This window comes from Rattus norvegicus, chromosome 10 (assembly GCF_021556685.1).
Source record: "Rattus norvegicus strain SHRSP/BbbUtx chromosome 10, alternate assembly SHRSP_T2T, whole genome shotgun sequence".
NCBI lineage: Eukaryota > Metazoa > Chordata > Mammalia > Rodentia > Muridae > Rattus > Rattus norvegicus.
In genome coordinates, this window is record NC_141543.1 from 101,780,738 (window position 1) to 101,802,832 (window position 22,095).

The window sequence follows — 22,095 nt, forward strand, 5'->3', positions numbered from 1 at the left end:
TTCCCACTGCCACATCTTCCTGCTATGCTGGCCTTTAGCCTAGAGCTGTGAGCTGAGATAAATCATTTCCCCTTTAAGCCATGTTCTATCAGGGTATTTTATTCCAGTTACAGCCTCAAGGAGTTTGATATCGATTACAGCATAGGACCAAAGTTTAGCAAGGCATACGGGAAGGCTAGGGGTGGGGGATAAAGATTCCCTGGGACTGACTGAGAAGATTGTGGGCCATTCAAGGATGTCTCCTGGGTGCTTCCAAGTCCGGCAGAACTTTGCCTTGTTCAGAGCCCATGTTGACTGGGGATGCACTTGTCAGGGTAGGTATAACAGTACTGCCGGGGGCTTGGAGGCAAACCCAAAGAGGGCTGGAGCACGGAGAGAGAGGGAAATGACTACTATAGTTCCGAGGGGTTTAAAAGAGGACATAACACCTTCCAGATACTCACACGATTTCTGTCTACACGACGGCCATGATGCTTAGCGTCCTAGCGTAGCGGCAGCTGGGAGGAGGAGGCCCAGTCCACAGCCCGAAGTGGAACCGAGTCAGTGTAGATGGCGATCCTGGGAAAGCAGATGGGAAGCTGAGAGGGTGTGGGTGGGTCAGAGCTAGCGCTGGTCCTGTGTCTCTTGGAGCAAGCCGTTTCCCAACCATACTTGCCACTGTGGGTTGACCTAGACCTGGGAAGACGCCTTGAGGTACAGAGGATACTGAAGGAACCTTTGGTCTTGCGGTAGAAGCAAGAAGTTCTAAGTACAGCTTTTACTGGGGACCACGGTGAGACAGGGCAATGCTGTTTTGCCTAAGGCTCCTTGGACCCGTACTTGGTGCTCACCCACCCTCTTCCCCATCCTGGCGTCCCTTTAGAGTTTTACAAGGCTACCATAGCGCCTTATTGTGAGTTTTCATTTTGGCGGAAAGACCAGAGAGAGCTGGAATACTGGGCTCTAGGACAGTGTTATTGGGCATCTTTAATAAAAATGCGTCCTCCCCCCTCTTCGTTCCCCTGAAGCGCCTCCTGTTTCCCTTGAGTGATTTTTGTGTGGGCGAGGCGATGCATCTGCCACTTTGAAACTGGGTCACGATTTTGCTTTTTAGATTAAAAAACTTGACCGTTCGTGTTTTTATCTTGCTTCACTTTTTCCCCCTTTTATCCTCAAGTGTTTAAAGGTCACGTAGGAAAAGCCATGAGTCACGGTGCACGGTTGGCTCCAAGAGTTCTCAGGAGAGGAACCCGTGTAAGGAAGTGTCTTCAGGCTTCCCTTTCTATTTCTCTTCCCCTCCGGGACCCCTGCTCTAAGGATTCTGGGTATTTCATGAAGCTTTGTGAAGCAGAAGGCAGGCGTGAATGATTGTAAAATGCAGACTCTTCCTCTGTGATTCCCGTAGTCTTCCTCATTCATGGGTCAGTCACTGGCAAAGTTTGCCCAGGTGCTGACCCCTGAGCCCTACTAGCAAACTTCCCATGCAATCTCTCCGCATGTGGTGAGAACCCAGGGTTAGCTGTCAGTTCTGTGAACCTGCTGTCAGCTTCTGAGTCTTCCTGAGTGCTCCTCAGACATAAGTGGTAACATCATTCGTTACTTTCCCGTGTCAGACTTCGTTTTGCTCAGCTATTTACTTATTTATTTTACTTTTGCAAAGAATCGAAGCATTGAAACATTTTGCCAATATTTATTAAAAATAGTGTTGGGGCTGAGGAGAGTAGAACAACTTCCTGGTGTGTCGGAGGCTCTGCGTTCTGGCCCCAGTATACAAAACACAAGACCTTGAGAGACAAGCACCTGTTCTAATGTTAATGTATGCGCCCATGTGGGGAGAGTTGAGGTTACCCATGTTATTGATCTTTCTATAATGACCTTGCTATACCTTCCCTCCCCCATGACTCTCAGAATGCTCGTGGCTGCTCCTCTGGGATCTCTTGATCTTTTTCTATGAATTTCAGCTCCCAGACACCGTATTTTATTTATGTAACTATTTTGGGCTATTGACAAGTTCTGGCTTTGCTGTAACTGGTGGAAGCCAGCGAACCTTGGTAACTCTATGTGACTTCATAGCAGCTTGGCTCTTTTGTGGAGTTCGTTAAAAACATGTCAGCCTAGAAGCTGTCACAGGACAGGTCTCTTTGAAAGTTACAAAAGGTTTTATTTGTTTGTTTTTATGGGTATGCATGTGTACCTGAGTGTATGTTTGCAGGAGCCCATGGGAGCCAGAAGAGACTGATTCTTCAAAATTATGTTTACAGGCTGTTGTGCCCTACTGTGTGGGTGCTGGGAACTGAACCTAGGTCCTCTGTGAGAGCAGTCAGTGCTTTTAACCACTGAGCCATCCCTCTGGCCCCACAGATCTCCTCAGATAGTTCAGTATTGCTTGTTTTTGGAATTGCGTTCTCAGGAATTGACCATGTAAAGGAGGGATTTTCTTTATCATTGTGGAGATTGGGTAACACCAGAAGAGAACCAGCTTGGCAGCTCTGAGCATCCTCGTGTGTCCTTGGTTGGACTTCAGATCCTTGGTAGGATCATCTGTAGTGGCTTGGTTAGTAAGGCTTTCGCCCACTATGCTGTAAACCACCACAGTGTTTGCTGTGATGCTGAGAATGAACATAAAATTGGGTTGAAACTATCTGAGTTTTTGCAGTGACCCCCCCCCCCGCCCCCCGCCCACCCACCACATACACACACCTTTTATATACTAGAGTGGCTCCAGCCTTTATAGATGTCTTAGTTAGGGTTTTGCTGCTGTGAACAGGCACCATGACCAAGGCAAGTCTCATAAGGACAACATTTAATTGGGGCTGGCTTACAGGTTCAGAGATTCAGTCCAGCATCATCAAGGTAGGAACATGGCAGCATCCAGGCAGGCATGGTACAGGAGGAGCTGAGAGTTCTACATCTTCATCTGAAGGCTGCTAGGGGAAAGACTAGCTTCCAGGCAGGTAGGATGAGGGTCTTAAAGCCCATGCCCACAATGACAGACTTCCTACCACAAGGCCACACCTATTCTAACAAGGCCACGCCTCCTAATAGTGCCACTCCCTGAGCCAAGCATATTCAAACCACCACGATAGATAACATTTTATTTTTCATTTATATCACCGTGTGAGTCCATTCCGTGCTTAGGGCCAGCATCATTTCATTAGCTTTGCTATTGACAGTTTAGAACGGAGCTTGATGTTGTAGAAAGAACTCTCGGGAAAGTGCGTATCCCTGAAGGAAGCTTACTTTTTGCCCCTAGCTCTTACCCGTGATTTCCATTTCCTAATCATGTAGCTGTCCTGCTGGTGCGTTTTTCACAGAAAGCTCTCTTCTTTTCAAGTGCTGTCATTAAACAGATGCAACTCAGTCATGCTATGACCTTTCCCGGTGGCCCTAGATCTCTGTGTCAAGCAGAGAAAGGGGGTCGTGGATTTCAGAAGTGGTACAAACTGGAAGTGATACAGTCTGGAGGTCCGGGTTGGATTTGTTTTCTCTGAAAGTTAAAGAAAAATTAAAGGGCAGGAAAGAATCGGAAGTGCAATGGATAGCAACAGAGACGCCTCATGCGCTGCACAGCGAAACAGCAGTTGGGAACACACACGGGCAACCGACACAGAGAAAAAGACCTTCTGTGAGGCAGACGGGGTTCTCGAGAAAGGCACCGTCACGGTACCCAGCTAACTCAAGCCCAGAGGGCTAGGTACTGAGTGTTTCTCTTTCCCTTTTCTTCAGCAGCATCAGAGCAAATAGCACGTTGGATGAAGGAAGGGAAGTGTGGGTACTTACTCCTCATGATGTTGATCTGTTTTCCTTCTTCACAATTAGTCTTTAACACGTGGAATACTTGTTTTTTTTTTGGGGGGGGGTGTATTCTCACACACTTTGTTCTTAGTGTTTCCTTCTCCAGCCCCCTTCTGCACTCTCTTACCGTTATTGGTCTGTTTGCTCCCCACAAGAGTGTCTCTCCTTCCGTGTCACATGCTCTCCTTCCCTCCCTCCCTGTCAGATGCTTCTCTTCTCATGGTCCCTTTTTACATCATGACCCCCCCAACACATACCTACACACACACACACACACACACACACACACACACACACACACACCTTACTGCATTCCTACTGTATTAGTCAGGCTTCTTTAGATGAACAGAACTGATTCATTCTTATTCATATATAAGAGAGAAAGAGAGTGAGAGAGAGAGATTCTGAATCCTGAAGAAGTAGGCTCTAATGCCAGAGAAGGAACAGACTTGCCAGTGAGAGCGAGAGCAAGCAGGCAAGGGGAGCCAGCTTCCTCCTCCCATGTCCTTTACGTAGGCTGCCACCAGCAGGTGTGGCCCTGACTACAGGTGGATCGTTCCACCTCAAAAGATCTGGCTTAAAGATCTATCTTCTCGCCTCAATCTGGAATATAAGTGGGTCTTTCCACTTTAAATGATTTAATTAAGAAAAAAAGAGAAAGAGCCCTTTTAAGGGTAAGCAGCCCCCTGGGTTTTAGTTAATTCCAGATGGAGTCAAGTTGACAACCTTGAATAACCATCACACTTGCACACATGCATATACCCCTTCACACACACACACACACACACACACACACACACACACTCTTACGCATTTAGATAAACACATGCACCTACACACTTACACACAGTCCTACATATAAATACAAACATACTCCTGCACACACACACAAACACACACACACACAGAGTCTTACATGTGTATATATTAACAATACACATTCATACAAACACATACACCTACACACTTACACACAGTCTTACATACACATATAAATGCATACACCTACACACACACACACACATTTTCTTTTTCCATCCACATGGGTGTTGGACCTTTTAGTTATAACTGGCACCAGAATGTGCTCTCTTGTCACCTCTTCCGGATGGGCTAAGGGTTCCTTCCCTGGAAAGAGGGGTGATGGCACTGGTGGTGATAGATCTGGATTCTGTGGTAATTTTAGTTTTAGTCTTGATTTTTCCTTCAGAATCTCCACACAGATTTCCAAAGTAGCTGTAGAAGCTTCCTTCTCCAGCAGCAGTGGCTAAAGGCCCCTCTCTCTCCCACACCCTCACCGGAAGTTTGTTTTATTGTTTGAAAATTTCACACATGTAATACACAGTGTATTTTATCTGTACACCACTACCCCACTTCTCATTTCCATGTTTTCTGCCTCCCGGCCTTACGTCCTTTAAAAATGATCATTAATAATCCTCTAAGTCCAGCCAGTGCCATTGGTCGTCAAACGAGAGAGACATTCTCTTGTCAAGCCGCCATCAACCACACAGATCCCCCATCAGCGGTGGGGTCTCCAGGGAGAATCCACATCCATGCTGGAATGTCTTGTTCGTCAGGTCTTCTGGCTGCTGCTGTAAGTGGATGTGTGCAAAGGCCGTGTCGTGTGCAGAACGTGACGCCTCACGGCGTTCCTTCCAACCTTTGGTTTTCTGGCTTGCACATTCTTTCTGCTCCTTCTCTAGGTGAGAGCCACCGTGGCTGAGATGAGATGGAATTTCAAAGTACTGCTGATCTGGAGTTCTGGAATAGCTAAGCATGCCGAAAACCTCAAGTTTCAAGAAGGCTATTTGTGCTTCTTCTGATTTGGTCCCTTAGCCCGTTTATTGGTTGGAAGATTTATTCTCTGGGCATTTAAGACTTGTCATTATGTAGTATAGATAGTCCTTTTCACTCTGAGAATGATTTCTTTTTGTTGCACAGAAACTTTTAAATGTCAACCCAATCCCACTCATCAGTTCTTGGGATTATTTTCTGTGGTTTTGGAGTCCTGTTTTTTGTTTTTGTTTTTGTTTATTTTTAAGTTTTTGCCTATGTCGATATCTTGAAGTATTTCAGAAGGAAACAAAGAAACAGTGATTTAAAAATACCTCCTTTATGTATTTATTTAAAAACAGCACAACTGAAGGCTGCTCCTTTTTCCCAATATATGTTTTTATCATTGAGATCGATCTTAAAGAACTTCTAAGGTGGGCGGTAATAACCGGTATTAGTTACACGTTACATATAAGACCACACTTAAGGAGACATGTGGAAGAGTTTATGGTTTCAGTGGGATAAGTTGATCATCACAGGGAGGCATAGCAGCAGGCAGCAGGCTTGGCACCTGGAGCAAAAGCTAAGGGCTCATGTCTAAATCTCAAGCAGGAAGCAGAGAGTGAACAGGGAGTAGGCTAAGATAGTAAGTTCTTGACGCCATCCCCCTGTAACATACTTCCTCCGGTAAGACCCCACTTTCTAACCACCCCAAACAGTGCCATCAAATGGGGCCCAACTATTTGAACATGGGAGACTATGGTGTGTGTGTGTGTGTATACCTTTCTCATTCAAACCAGCACATGACCAGAGAACTTGCTTTTGGATGTTTGTAATAGAAAATCCTTACAGTCTAGTCTTGTAGAAGATTTAATATTGTTTTATTTTAAAAATGAGATCTTAGCAGATAGACCATACACACATACACACACACACACACACACACACACACACACACACACACAGACACACAACACACATATATACACACACATACACACATATACTTATATATGTATATATGTATATATATCATGCACGTGTTTGGGTATATATGTGTTCATATACATATGTTGTGTATGGTTTCGTGGGTATATAGATGGTGTGTGTGCACGTGAGGGGAGCTGAGGTCAACCTCAGGCATCATTTCGTGGGTACGACCACTTTGTATTTTGAGGAGGGGTCTTTTATTCAATTAGGCTGCCTGGCCATGAAGCCCAAGGATCCTTCTGTCCCTACCTCCCCAGTGCTAAGATTAGCAGTGTGTGCTGCTGCTCTTGGCTTTTTATGTGGGTTTTGGGATCAACCTTGGGTCTTCATGCTTCTTGGGTGAGGAGCAGTTTATGTACTGAACCTGTTCTCTGGCCCGACAGTTCTCACTCTAACCTTTTCACCCGTGTTGACACAGGGAAGTCTCTGGAATAAGCTGCCTGCTGCTGAAATAGTTAGACTTACGTTTGTATTTCCTCAGGGCTGACTCTGTAGTCTTGGTGCCCAGCCGGCTAGCCTGTTGCCATACCCAAGTGTGTTGGAGGCTCATCCAGATGTCAATACTGTCTGACTCAGAGTAGCTAAAATCAAACAGTCGATTAAGCACAGTCTGTTTGTTCAGAGCAGGAGAGTAAAAGGGGCAGTGGGTATTATTTATCTTTTGATGAATGTATGGCTTCGGAGGCACACCGTGTGTTTTTATTCCGTGGACACACCAAATAGCCCTTCTTGGAAATGATCAGGGGGAGCTCAGATAGGCAGAAAGCTCCTGGTCAGCACGAACTTCAAGCTAGCAATCCTCAAGACAGCGAGGATCGGGTTTGTAGTGTCAGCCATGGTCAGGAGATGCACCCTTTGGAAGGGGAATTAGAGAAATCAGCTAATTGTACACTTGAAAATGACAAGCCACTCGGACATTCAAAAGCCAGACTTCCATTCAAGAAGAAAGTGGTGTACCTTTGAACTCCAAGGTTGTTATTTTATATTGAGTTTCAAGCATTTTCTACTAAACATGGAAAGTTTGCTTCCACCCCAACTTTATCTTGGGTATTTTACTATTACTCCTAGTGCCTCTTTGGAAGTGATTTTGATTGAAAAGATGGAAAGAAGAGGCTATATTATTTCACTCTTTCACCAAATAGTCTTACTTTGCTTTCTTTCTTTTCTTCCTTCTTCTCACCCTCCCTCCCTCCACACCTCCCTCTCCTCCTTCCTTCTTCCTCCACCTCCCTCCCTCCCTCTTGTCTCTCTCTTTCTGTAGCTTTGTCTCTGTCTCTTTCTCTGTCTCTCTCTGTCTCTCTGTCTCTCTTTCTCTCTTTCTCTCTCTCTCTCTCTCTCTCTCTCTCTCTCTCTATTTCTCTGCCTCTAACTCTTTCTCTGTTATTCCTTTCTTTTTCGATAGAGTTTTACTGTATACACTAGGCTGTCCTAAAAGTCCCTGTGTAGCCCAGGCTGGCCTTGATTCTGTAATCCTCCTGCTCCAACCTCCCGAGTACTGGAATTGCAGACATCATTATGAAGGCCGGCCACTGTGAAAGACCTTTTCATTAGAATTCTGTAGTTGGGGGTAAACTTTCCCTTCTGATTAGGGAGGTTAAGAGGTAACTTAATGGCAGTTGAGCAATAGCCTGTGAGGTCTGAAGGATCTTACATACTTTGTGCCTGGTCAACCAGGGGATGACTTTACCCACATTAAAAAGAAAATGGATTCAAGCAAGAGAGGAAGTTTTATAAACTGTTCTGGGGAGGAAAGTGTCCTGTCTCACGGTCACTTTTACTTAAAACTTGAAAGCCCAGAGGCTGAGGATGTAGCTTGGTGACAGAGTGCTTGCCTAATCTGTGCAAGGTCCCGGATTCTTTCTGTAAAGTCACAATGGATCTTTAAGGCCTTTAGCCAACCGGGAAGAGAGAACCCTTTTGTGGCACAATAAACGGAGCCAGACACCAGCACTGGCTGGTTGCAAGGAGAATTCTTTATGTTAGCACTTCAAGGTCAAGGTATTCCTCTTGACTAACCAATCTCTTCGTTCTGCTGTTGAGTAAACAGTTAGTCATGGGAAGTTATAGATTTAATGTATTTTAAACATTTTTATTTTTTCATCCCTCCCTTCTCTCCTTCCACCTCCTTCACTCCCTCCCTCCTCCCTTGACCCCTCCCCCCACTCTTTTCTCCCTCCCCGATATGTGTGGGGTGCATGCTGCCCTGATGCGCACATATAGGTCGGAGGATAACTTATAGAAGTCTTTTCCCCTACTGTGTGGGCTCCAAGATTCAAACTCAGATTCCCAGGCTTGGCAGCAAGTGCCCGTTGCCCCTTGAACCATCTTGCTGGCCCCTCAGATTTCCTATTTAGTCCCTTGATTATCAAGTGCAGTTTTGATGTTGTATTTGTGTTACTTTTATTGACTTAAGTTAAATTGTTTAACCAATGGAGGAGAATTTCTGGGTTTAGATTTGAATAATAGCCGGATATTTGGGGCTTCTGTATATATTTAAATATAAAATCTAGGATCTTTGAAGGAGGCACCTGTGTCCCCAGAGGATATTTCTTCTTCTGTACTATTTCCCAGATGAACTAGTACTTGAATTTAGACAACGTTTTGTTTCTAGGAAGACAGGAGAGAGAGAGAGATAGGCGTGAGGGAGTCACGATGAGACTATAAGCAAGTGGCACGTAGACCAATTGGAGAAGGTTCTTAAAACTGCATTCCAATTCGGAGAAGGGTGTAGCAAGTTTTTTTGTTTTTGTTTTTGTTTTGTTTTTTTAGAAAGAGGGCCAGCCAATTACACACAGTCCATGTATTCTTGACCTCTTGATGTCTGTACCGGTGACATTTTCAACTGGATTGTCTTTGGTGTGGCAGGTTTGCACATTGAAGGTTGCTTAGCAACATCTTCTGCCCCTGTCAGATACTGACAACTCGTTGTGACAACCAGAGATGCCATTGAGAAATGTCCCGTGGGGTGAAGGTACAGAATAGCCACCATTGGGAACCACCAACATTGACCCACAGGATGTAGGCATATGCAAAGCCACCAGCAGGTGGGTTAAAAGTTCATTCATTCCACCCAGGCACACATCCTCATATCAGCCCCATGCTGACAGTTGATCATTCTCTCTAACGCATTCTTATTTTTATTCCCGGTTGAGATGAACTTTCTCTCATAGGTTGTCTGGTCCCTGAGGCCACTAGGTCCTAGGTCTACCCTCAGTTCCAGGTTGACACTTCTGTCCTCACCTCTGCCTGTAGCCTGTCTCAGGTTCCCTGGCTCCCACCCACACCATTGCCTGGAATAAACCGGTAGGCTGCTTTTAAGTTGTTTTGGTTCAAAAGCTTTTAATTTTTAAAGAGGAGTTCATTTTGCTTAAACCTATAGTTCAGCGTCGCCCAGTGACGTCACTCTCCCACGGTTTTGTACTTTGCACCCCTCGTAGGGGGTTCACTCCTGTGGGTGTAGCAGAGCTCCTGTCAGATGCTCAAGATCTCACTTGCTCTAAAAGACCTAGCAACACAAATCCCAGGAAGCTAATAAGCTGTCACACTGTGGTTCTCAAACTTTATCGCTGATTCTCTTCCCGTTCATGTATGATCTTCTGGCCCAGTGACTACAGGAAGCTATCGGTTATTTTGTACATCTTCGCTTTCAAGGGCATTCTTTCCTTCATTTTATAGCCAGGAACTCTAATGTGGAGTAAACTGTTTCTTTTCCGTTTTAGACCCAGGAGTGGAAAGAGGATAGGGGTGGGTTGAGGACAGGGGCGATGGGCCGGTCTCTTTCACGTTGTTTTATGAGGACTGCCTCTGGTATCAAATGTTGTTAAGTGTTGGACTATTTGGAGAACCGAATGACCGCTAGACAGCAGTGCATGACCACAAAAATATTTCTAAGAATCATTGCTAATTTGCTGACTGAGTATGCTTTTCCTTTCTTATCCACCAAGACAGTGAACAAGAAGCACCTCCTCGGTAAAATAGAGGTTTGTGGCTTCCGTCTCAGGGCAGGTTTGGAACATACAAAAGCAAAAGGGAACCACAAACAGGGAGGGGCACGCATTGAAGGCAGTGAGGAATACTTAGTGTCCTGGAAGGAACATTTGCTGGTTTTGTTTCCAGGAGGTGGGAATAAAAAGCTACCTTGAAAGAAAGAACAGATAGGTTTGGAAATGCAATGGCTATAGGTAAGAAAATTAGACTGAACGGCACCCACGATGTATTAAAGGAAAATACACACACACACACACACACACACACACACACACACACACACACTCTCTCTCTCTCTCTCTCTCTCTCTCTCTCTCCACATATATACTTATTCATGTTAAAGCAAGCCCAACATAGTTTAAAACATAATTTCTAAGAGTTTACAATTCACAATGGAAGCCAGTATAGGAGACCTTTTTCTTTGTGCATTAAAAAAAATTAGTTATGGTTTTACACTGGTTCTAAAGTCCTAACAGTGAAAAAAAAATGGTTGTTAGATTTTTTAATGTGATTTTTTTTTCTTTAAGCTTGAAGAAAAATTCCAAAGAACGGCCCACGTATCCAGAGCTTATGGTGAGTGCAAACACTTTGGTGCGTGTTAACAAATAAACAGCTCGTGACGTAGCCGTGGCTAAAATGGCGTGTAAATAAACACTTAGGGAGGAGTGGATCCATTGAGATATGATTGATTCCTGCGAACTGAACATAAGACAGAGTTAAGGGCCCTTCATCACTCATATTTACCCTTTACAAATATTTTATGTATTCTATGTGCATGTACTTGTATATTTATGGGCACACATATCACGGTGCACATGTAGAGATCAGAGGACGCCTTGCTGGAGTGAGTCAGTTCTCCCCTTCCACCATGTGTGGGTCCTGAGGATTGAACTCAGGTCCTCAGGCTTGGCAGCAAGTACTTTTATTCACTGAGCCATCTTGCCGGCCCCATTCATACTTGTTTGTTTGTTTGTTTGTTTGTTTTTGGTGCAAGCTCAGAATAGGTCATCGTTCCCAGTGATGTTTGCCATGTTGGTAAACCTAGAAAATGTTTACGTCCATGAATCTGGTGCTTTCCAATCTGGAAGATTCCCACTATAAATGTGCTCGTTATGTGAGTTCAGAGACTTCGATGGGACAAGCCATATGGCCCATCGATTTTTCGTTAACAAATCTTGGATGAAGTAGTGATCTTCTTCCTCTCTAATTTTTGGTCTTCATTTTGGCGGAAAGAAGTCCCTTTACAGGAATAAAGATGATCCTGAATGTATCGTCCTTCCCATCAGTAACAGGACGAGAACAAAGCCTCAACACTGTTGCTCTGGGACAGCACCTCTGCCTAAATAGATGTAGGATGTGGGACAAGTGCATTCTGGAGAGAAAGAATTTAGACCACACGTGAGTGTGTGCTTACGGCCCACCTCTCAGGTTTATCTCAATGATCAAGGTTATAATTTTAACAGTGGGAGGGAGATGTTCTAGTTTTGTTTCTGTTGCTGTGTGATAAACTATCCTGGCAAAGGGCAAATCAGAAGAGAATGGGGTTATTCTGGTTCACGGTTTCAGATTATTCTACCAGTGCCAGGAAATCAGAGCAGAAGTAAATAAATACATGTTAGCTTGCCTGCTTGCATTTAGCTCTGCTTCACCACTCCAGGTTAGGACCCTCTCTCTGCCTAGGGAATGGTGCCACCCACAGTGAGCTGGATCTTCTCACATCCGTTAACTCAGTTCAGACAGTCTCCCGTGGCATACCCACGGGCCAACCCAGTGTAGATGATTCCTCACTGAGACTCTCTTCCCAGATGGTTTTTGGGTTGTGCCAAGTTGACAGTTAAAGCGCTAACCACCACGGGAGAATTATGATGTTGTTCAATCCCAAGAGTGGGAAGAGCAAAGTTTGAGATCCTTGTTAGTGGACCTGCCAACAGCAGTCACAGAGTGCTTTCTTTTATCCTACCCACAACCCCACTGTCTGTCTGGATCAGCTGAGTGCTTCATAGAGGCACATGCTCCCGGTATCTCCTATTAGACAGTGTTCTGGGGTAGCTGAGACACAGAGCAAGAATCATTTGGAAATATTCATAAAAGTTATAGAATAGCTTAGTGGTTAAAAGCATGTGCTGTAGAGGAACTGGACCTAAATTCACTTCCTAGCACCCATGCTGGGCCCTGTAGCAACAGCCTCAGGGATTTGGATGTCTGCTTCAGGTCTTCGTGAGTATATAAACATTCCACTTCCCCACATGTATATACATAAATAAAAATAAAAAATAAAATATCAAAAAAGAGTTATCAAAAGATGACCGATGTGGCCATCTCAGACATGTGTTGTTTGAGTTCTGGGGATAGACTTTGGTTTCTTGAACCCTGAGCCATTCTCTGATTAGAAGAATTGGAGTCAGGCCATCTCCTTGAGCTTCCATTGTCCTCCTTTAGAAGAGCAGTGTCTAGTGTTCACCAGTCAACAGCTATTATGAAAACAGATGTGTGGGGGGCTGGAGTGATGGCTCAGAAGTTAAGAGCACTGGCTGCTCTTCCAGAGGTCCTGAGTTCAATTCCCAGCAACCCCACGGTGGCTCACAACCGTCTGTAATGAGATCCCATGCCCTCGACTGGTGTGTCTGAAGACAGTGGCAGTGTACTCACAGACTTAAAATAAATATCTAAAAAAGAAAACCCCGGGGTTGGGGATTTAGCTCAGTGGTAGAGCGCTTGCCTAGGAAGCGCAAGGCCCTGGGTTCGGTCCCCAGCTCCGAAAAAAAGAAACAAAAAAAACAAAAAAAAAAAAAAAGAAAGAAAGAAAACCCCAACAGATGTGTGCTCTTTGAGGGTATATCTACATGCTTGAGTTGAAAATCTGTTCTTGAATTATTATTTTTTAGAAGTGACCAACTGGAGGCCCTTCCAGGCCCTACTTCCCTTTTGTGGTATGCATGGACATTTAACAGATAATATCACATAAGGTGTGATAGACAGGGAATGACTCCTATAGGACCCTGTGGATGTTGGAATCCTGAAGTCTCTGTTTCATAACTAATTTCTGATACAATAACATTTTCTCTGTAGTTCAGCTAGTGCCGACCATCCTTTTTTTTTTTTTTTTTTCTTCAATCTAAGTGGCCTCTTATCAAAACTTTCATCGGAAAACATTTGAGGAAAAGAAAAAAAAGGTTTCCTATACATTGGCATCTGGTGTTGACATCTGCCTTCCTGATACAATCTAGCAAACACTAAAAGGGGAGGGGGGTTGGCATGTCTAGTAATGTAAGATTGTGTGGGCAGCCCTCGCCCCCACCTTTTGTGGCAAGAGTCTTTGTGGTACTGGAAATGGAGAGCCTTTTAAGACCGTAACTATTCCCTGCTTTCCTGTGGAATTGAGGTTTTGAAATGGAAATTCTGAGTCGGAACTCCCTGACTTCAGCACTGGGCAACACGTGCTGGGAGGCTATTGTTTCAGTTTTAGGAATTTGTGAAGAGGTAGGAAGAGGGAAAAAAAAAAGATTTTTTTCCCCAAATAAAGGAATATTATTATCATCAAGGCCCCAACCCAGATATATACTTTTTACGGAATCCCCCATAATTTTCACCCTAATTCAGATGGAGGGCTATACGTGCCGCAAGCCCCATCTTATTGGCTCATCTCCTCAAACGTCTGTTTTGTAGCATTTTTTTTTTTCCAACAGCAGATATTAACCAACACTTTTTTGGTAATGGTCTAGATAGTATTTTAGGTTAATGAGCCATGTAGTTGCTGTTAAAGCAAATGAACTAAGCCGAAAGTAGCCATTTTTAGCGTAGGAAAGCAAAGTGAGCATGTGGCTGTGTGCCAATAAAACTTTATTTAGAAGTCAGACACTCTATCGTAACTTTTCTATTCTGGCGATGAAACACTACGAAGTCCACCTAGAGAAAGAAGGGTTTATTTAGGCAAGTAGTTCCAGAAGGTTAGACCCTTTGATGGTGGAGGCAAGGTGGCGGTGGCAGGAGCGGGGGTGGAGGTGGGGGGTGGAGGTGGGGGGTGGAGGTGGGGCTGAGGGTTTCAAGTCTTGAAGCAGGAAGTAGGAAGCAGGGAGTGCCAATTGAGAATGGTTTGAGTCTTTGAAACCTCAAAGCTGCCCCCAGTGATGTACTCCCTTCAGCAAGGCCACACCTCCTAAACCTCCCCAGACAGCGCCACCAAGTGGGGGACCAAGTATTCAAGCATCTGATTGTATGGGGACATTTCTCATTCAAACCACCACAGACAAGGAGTTAGACTTGGTCTGTGGATTATAGTTTGATGACCCCCGTCTTAAATATTTGCCACCAGAAATAGTGGCCAGGCTGTTCAGATGATTTCTCAGTGGAGTGATTGTCCTCTCCAAATATCTGAGAAAGTTCTAGATTTGGATTGCGGTACAAAACAAGAACTGAACCCACAGCCCTAGGGGTTGAGGTATGTACCTGGAATGTTTTGGGGGCCTGTTAGTGATGTGGCTTGACTCTGCTTCCTGGCAGCATGTCCATGAACCTCCATGTTTCTTCCTGGCACCACAGGACTCCTAAATGGTACAGGGTCCTCCCTCTTGGACCTGTTTAGGGAGAGAGGCTTACGCTGGAGCCTGAGCCTGGAGATTGTTTTTGGGACCCCATTTGCCCACCTCCAAGTTGCTGTCCTTCCTATTCTTAGTCGTTTATAGAAGGAATCAAGCTCTCAACTCTCTTCGACTCCAAACCCCCCAACACTCTCATCTCTTGTCCTCGGGCCCTCACAGTATTTTCTTAATGTGGGATAAACTAAAAGACATCTAAAGGACTTGTTCCAAGTTAAGGATTTAAGATCATATTACTTAATCCATTCATGGACTGGAGCCCCCATGTACTGAGCTAGTGACCACAGAATAAGACTCTAGGTAGAGCAGATAGGCACTGGACTCAGCCATCCAGACCATCGGAGGCTTGGCGTGTCCTGTTTTGATACTCAGGAGCTTTTCAAGCACGCTAAAAGATTCCCCAAATGTCAAGGGGATGTGGGAAAGCTAATGAATACAGTGGTCAAAAACAAGACCTTGGTAAGTGGTCAGCCATCGAAAGGGGTGTCAGTATGTGGCAGATGGGGGAGTCTAGAGCTTCACGCTGGGCATAAGGCTCTGAGCCAGCACTCAGCTCACACTCGCTAATGGGCAGAAACAGAAGAACTTTCCATGTTCTGAGTCACAGTGCTCCACGGTGACCACCCACTACCTTTGGGGTTTTTATACCTTTGTTCCCTTCCCCCGCTGCATTGTTTCCTAAGACTTGCATGGGTGGGCACTCAGTTCCCCACAGAGCTGACTCATCTGGCCCTCCGCTGTCAGGTTTCAAACAAATATAATTAGAAAACCTACTGGTAGGCAGAGCGAAGGTTGCAAGCTGAAACCCCTCATCAGAGAAGCAGAGTGAGTCATGACTGCATGAGAAAACGGTCGTCTGGAGCTGTTCCCAGTGGCCACTAAAGGTAGTACCCCTGGCTAGTCAGAGACCTGGGTGTGGCAGGTGAGGTGGAGGGGCGTGCGGTGTGGGTACCTCAGGGGCTTCTTCTTCAGTTTCTTTGCTTCTTTCTCTCCCCACGAGAATTGCTGAACAACATGACCTAATCTCTCTCTGTAGCTGGAGGTTGAAGGCGCTACAGCCCAACACTTATTAGCCCAGCTGAGCGATACCGAGGCATTGTTCTGGTACACAGAAGAAATGGCTTGGTCGTTGGACTTGCTTTGGAACATGGGGGGCTCTCGAGGCGTGCCTTACCTTTTCTCTACAAGGTGTAAGACATGACCTCGTTAAGTTGACTTAACCCGACACACAAAGAACTTTTCTTTTTTCTTTTTTCAACCTTTAATCTTTGAGTGGAGTTTTCTTCTGAATTGACCAGTATAGCCTGGCAGTCTACTTTATAGTCTATAAATGGCTCAAACTCTTCAGGACAGATGTAGTCTTAGTCTTCACTGGGAACGTGGCCTTGGAAAATGGCCTAGGCTGTTTTAGTTCAAACCAGTTTTCCAATGTCAAGGGCCCGGATGCCTCCCCTGCTCATTTATTTACGTTGGTATCTTGTTCTGCCACCATGCTCCTTGTCCCATGATGTGGAGGAAGCTAAGTCTGTCGCGTTTTAATCATTTTACCACTGCAGCTGTCTGAGATAATTTTTTAGAGAGATGGTCTTAGCCGATCTTTGTGTTTCCCTATGGATGGAATTATGTAGCATACTTGGCCTATGTTACTTAAACTATAGATTTCTTTGTATTGGAAACCTAGACTTATCAAAATAGGAGACAATAAAGAGATAGCCTTGAGGTAAGCCCGTCAATAAACGTGCACTTGATTTCACAAGGACTATGAGAAATCCAGTTTGCCTTGATAGACCTATTAACCCCTTTACTAAACAGATATATTAATTTGCTAATTTTATATATTATCAGTGCCCAGAATTGACGACACGTATTTGTCTTCTCTTCCCTAGCAACATCCATTTTTCACCGTCCATGAAGCCAAAGCAGCAGATGTGGCGTCTTTCGTAAAACTGATACTCGGGGACTAAAAAGCCACGGACTTGACTGGTTGACCCTACTGTGGATTGGTGGGTTTACAGGGCGAAGTGAGTTCACCACAGCGCCAACAGAAAGTCATCTTGAGATCATTGAACCCTGCCTCTCTGAGGGGCTTCCTCTCCCTGTTTTTCTTTTTCCTCTCCGAAGGGGGCCTTGGAATCTCTAGCGTAGGCTGAGCTCTCTATATGGATGAAATATGATAGAGGCTTAGGACTCGAAAAGGTGATAAAATATTTAATGGCGAGGCATACGAGGAGTCCTCAAGCCTCTGGGATCTCTCGTGTTCTTTACAAAATGAATGCATTGGCCCTGGTAACAAGGTGCTACAGTAGTTGACGAGATTGTAAAGTAGGTTCGTAGCGTATCCCACTTATTTTAATATTTATGTTTCAGTGCTTGGTTGGAAATATTCCATTTTTATGCAAGAAGGGAGATACAGAGACAAGGCTGACTTGGCAGTGTTTATAGGGCTTTTATTTTTTAAGTTCAATCATGTCTGTGGTCCAGAGGAAGTTATTTAATATGCATCTTTAAGAATATTATAAAAAAAAAATCTCAAGCAAAGGGGCTCTTCCTATGCACTGTGGCTTGCGGCTGTCATGGCGGCTGCTCCCGACCGTCAACTCCACCGTGGGTGATCACCGAATCTTTTGAATGAACTGTCAAAGTTAATGCTCCTCACCCCACCTCCCCCAACGTTGGAAAATTTGAAAGTCACTTGTTTCATGGCTCAAAGAGTAAAAAAAAAAAAACAAAAAACAATGGTTCTCTTCAAATTCGTGGTATAGTATTAGTGGAAAAATGAAATTAATGAGAAGTAATATGCTTTTTCTATTTACCTATCTCTCTCTGTGTATGTGTGTGTGTGTGTGTGTGTGTGTGTGTGTTGTGTGTGTGTGTCTATTTTTATAGGTGTGAGTACATTTGTTAGCCAAGTCCTACTGAGTGGCGTCTAGGAACACCTGTATTAGTTGGAAGGTCACCTGTCAGTCCTGAGAGGAGTCCTGAGAGGAAGCTCGCAGAGGGAAATGAGGCTTTCTGCTTTCTCCTCAATGGACACGCCCCAAGGCCTGCTTCTGTCATGCGCGTACTGTCCTGCTTTGCTGGTTCGTTCTCACGTCCCAGGAAGAAAGAGGCCTTACCTGTTAGAAGGGCTGTGATACGAGAAGAGAAAGGGCAGCAGTCTTTGATGAAACGAAAACTGAATGAAGAGCAGCGCCTTGCGACAGACTGCCGAGCTGGCGTGGGCTCAGACCACGTATTTTTCTAGCAATGTGGAATAGCTCGTTCCACTCTCAAGCTCTTGCAGGTTGACCGAATTCTTGTGATTCAAGGCATCGTGAGTTCTCTAGTTTAAAATTATGTGGTCCGAGTGGCAGGGAAAAGGTAGATATTTGCTAAAAAGGGGGAGGAAAAAAAATAACACTGCTTTTTTTTTTTTTTTTTTTTCCATTCCCTTCCCTGACCTCTTGGAATTCTCCCTTCCATCCCGTCTGGTTGTGGAAGCATTAACAGTACCGTTTCCATTGTGTTACTGGTATCTTCAGGACTCTCTTCCACAGGACACTCCAGCATCTCTTTTATGGCCTGTTTTGAGGGATACCCATTGGCAGGGCTGAGGAGATGGCTGTCAGCAAAAACACTGGTGTCTCAGGCGTGAGGACCTGCATTCAGATTCCTGGAACCCACAGAAGCCTGACCTTGTGGCGCAGGCCTATAAAACCAGTGATGGCGAGGTCCGAGGGGGAGACAGAGAGATCTCTGGAAGCCTATGGATGGGTTAGCCTGGCCTACATGTTGACATTCCAGGCCGGTGGGAGACCCTGTCGCCAACAAAAGGTGGGTCGCTCCTGATGACAGATGACCTTTCCAAGTGTGTTGTGAATGGTTACAGTGTCTCCATCCCTCCAAACACCCCTCCACCTGGTACCGGTCCAAGCACAGCTTCCTCTGCTCTAAAGACACATCTGTTTTATTTATTTCTTACCAGAAAGGTGGTATTATTATCCTTTTGATACTGCCCATCCAGTTTCCCACCCACCTCTCTAAGTCTGACAGTTTCCTTTCTTTGACATAGAGAGAAGTCACATCTGTCTTCCTGCCTGGGGCGCCTTCTTTTTTTTTTTCTTTTTTCTTTTTTTTCCGGAGCTGGGGACTGAACCCAGGGCCTTGCCCTTTCTAGGCAAGCGCTCTACCACTGAGCTAAATCCCCCAACCCCCTGGGGAGCCTTCTTACAACTTCTAGTGAAACTTCTGGTCTTTCTGGTCTGGATCCGATTACTCTTAATCACTTGCCTACTTTGAGTCACTTCTAACCAAGAGCCGGTTGTGTGCCTGTGTGCCTGGGCTGTTAGGTCCGGGAGCCCAGGGCAGGAACCCGTAGTGGGAAGAGCTGCTAGTTCAAGCTTGGTACACTTTGGAGCCATTTAGGTGCCTGTGTGGGTACAGAGACTTGGAATTGATTGGTCCAGGTCGAGATGGGGAAGTAGTACTTGAAGGTAAGAAAGAAAGAAAGAAAGAAAGAAAGAAAGAAAGAGCGAGCGAAAGAAAAGGGAGGGTCCTCATGTGTTCCTAATGCACACCAGGGTTGAGGGCACTTAATTAAAAGTCAGACTGAAATGGTCCCCTGAGATGGAAGAGAGTACAGATAGATGTAGTCAAAATGGGTCGTTGTTCCTAGTCCTTGTCTATCTTCTAAACCTAACAAGAATTTGCCTATGCCAAAGTTTCCTTATTTATGGTGCCTTTGATGGGTTGTCTTAGCACCCCCTCCCCCTTTTGTGTGTGTGTGTGTGTGTGTGTGTGTGTGTGTGTGTGTGTGTGATGCTGTAGACCAGGATAGTGAATACTTCAGCATATCAAACAATTAGGCCCAAGATGCTTTGCAGCAGTCCTTTGAAGACTATCACTCAGACATCAGTATTTCTCCTGACAACTCATACTATATCAGCCAGCCTACAGAGTTATTTTAGCACAAGGCTTGTGGATGCTGGGCATATGCAATGCTGAGATTTGCTCAGTCTTTGACCAGCGACTTTGAAAACTGAGTTCTCAGTCACCGAGCCCTGCCGCTCCGTATTGTTTCCTTCTCTTTCTTGTTGGTCATCTGCGTTTGCCTGCCTCCTTACTTATGAAGGTAAAGATCGAAGCCATTCTTGGGTGTTCCTTAGCTGTGTGCTAATAGATTTCATAGTCTAGAAACAAAACAGATAGAGCTAGGGAGATGCTTAGAAGGTAAGGGCAGCCTGGAAGATCCCTGAAGCTCATTGGCCAACCATTGTAGCAAAGCTATTAGCCTCAAGTTCAAAGAAGGAACTTACCTCAAAACAAAACAACAAAACAAAATACAAACTTGGAGAGAGATTGAAGAGAGACCCCTCACACTGACCTTTAGTTTCCACACAGCCACATACATATGCACTCATTCACACACATGTGCTCATACCCACACCAAAAAGTACATACAATACACACACAACACACACACTTCACACATACACATTTTTTTTTTCTTCCAGAGCTGGGGACTGAACCCAGGGCCTTGCACATGCTAGGCAAGTGCTCTACCACTGAGCTAAATCCCCAACCCCCACAATTTTTTTAATGCAACAGTCAGAAACAGTCTGTGCAGTAGAGGAGACTGGTACCAAGACAATCACTTTTCTCCATTCTCCTAATAGACTTGACCTAGTGTCTTATATAATCACAGAAGACGTGGAGAGGGGCTAGGATGTCATGGTTTAAACCCCAAAAGGTCTTCATTAACCACAGGGTTTCATTACCTCTGTTCAGAGTAATCACTTCCAGGAGTGTTTAGGAAAAACAAGTTTCTTCTGTTTTAAAAGAATGGATATCTAGTTCTTAATTCCCTTTTTACTTTTTTGGGGCTTGGTGTGGTTGTTACTTTCTCTGACTTTGACAATCAGATTTGTGTATTCACACAATTCGTCAGAGTTGATATTCTGCTAGCCAACTGAAGAGAGTTTCTATTACACCACACACTGAGTGTTTGTCAGAAAGCCTGAGTTTAAGGGGATTTGCTGGTTCAAGGAATCTCCTACTTTTACGGAGGTAGCAAGTGAAATGATACTTGGATAAATGTCACCTTCATGGTCTTTTTTTTTTTTTTTCAAACTTTTCAAAAAGGAAGAGACACTTTTCTGTCAGGCTGTTGAAGATAGATAGACATTGTGGTTGAAGAATGCCACACAGTGAATCTCTGAAGAAACAGTTACCACACCAGATGAGCAGACAAACATTTCATTTGTTTCATTCTGGAGATGCCATGGTTCTCTTTCCTGGGATCTCTATTCATTTAAAACACTGTTGAATGTACTGACAGGCAAAGATAGTCTTTGGTTTTCCTCTCCTCCCCTCCCCTCCCCTCTTCTTCCTCCTTTCCTTTCCTCCCTCCTCCCCTCCCTTTCCTCTCTTCCACTCCCCTCCTTTTCTTTTCTTGAGACAGGGTTTCTCTGTGTAGCCCTGGCTGGTTTGGAACTTGCCCTGTAGACCTGGCTGGCCTTGAACTCACAGTGTAGATCCGGCTGGCTATGAACTCACAGAGATCCACCTACCTCTGTCTATTGAGTGCTGGGATCTGAGGTGTGTGGCACCAGTACCTGGAAGTTTTCTATGGCCTTAATTGGTTGAATTATAATTACCTTGGAAATATATTGAAAACTAGAACTTTTTCTCTAGGACAACATATGGCATGTAAGAACTATCAATTTTGAAAGCACTTCTTTGTTGGGGGAGGGATGGAAGTTTATGGGCCTTATAAATCAGTAGACTACTATAGAATGTAGATCAATCAACGTTATAGAATGTAGGACTGTGTCGATAAAGGCCCAGATAGTACATATTTTTGGCTTTCTGTTTCTTTGGTTGTTATTGTAGTATCTTCTCAGCTCTTCTGTTGAAATCTGAAGACATCAGAAAATGCCTAAATGAGCAAAACTGGTACCTGTGCTACAATTAAACCTTACAAAACCAATCCAGGGGTTGT

The 22,095-nt window shown here is 44.7% G+C and overlaps 1 protein-coding gene across 2 annotated transcripts in view; it reads left to right on the forward strand.

Moving 5' to 3' along the window:
• Positions 1-17,658, forward strand: part of Map2k6 (mitogen-activated protein kinase kinase 6) — a 114,429-nt gene extending 96,771 nt beyond the window's left edge. Inside the window, 2 exon segments of one of the 2 annotated variants that reach the window (NM_053703.3) lie at positions 11,049-11,094; positions 17,003-17,658. In NM_053703.3, the coding sequence (NP_446155.1) occupies positions 11,049-11,094; positions 17,003-17,080 (124 nt within the window). In that variant the 3' untranslated portion in view covers positions 17,081-17,658. 2 annotated transcript variants of the gene reach the window in all.
• The last annotated feature ends 4,437 nt before the right edge of the window (positions 17,659-22,095 follow it).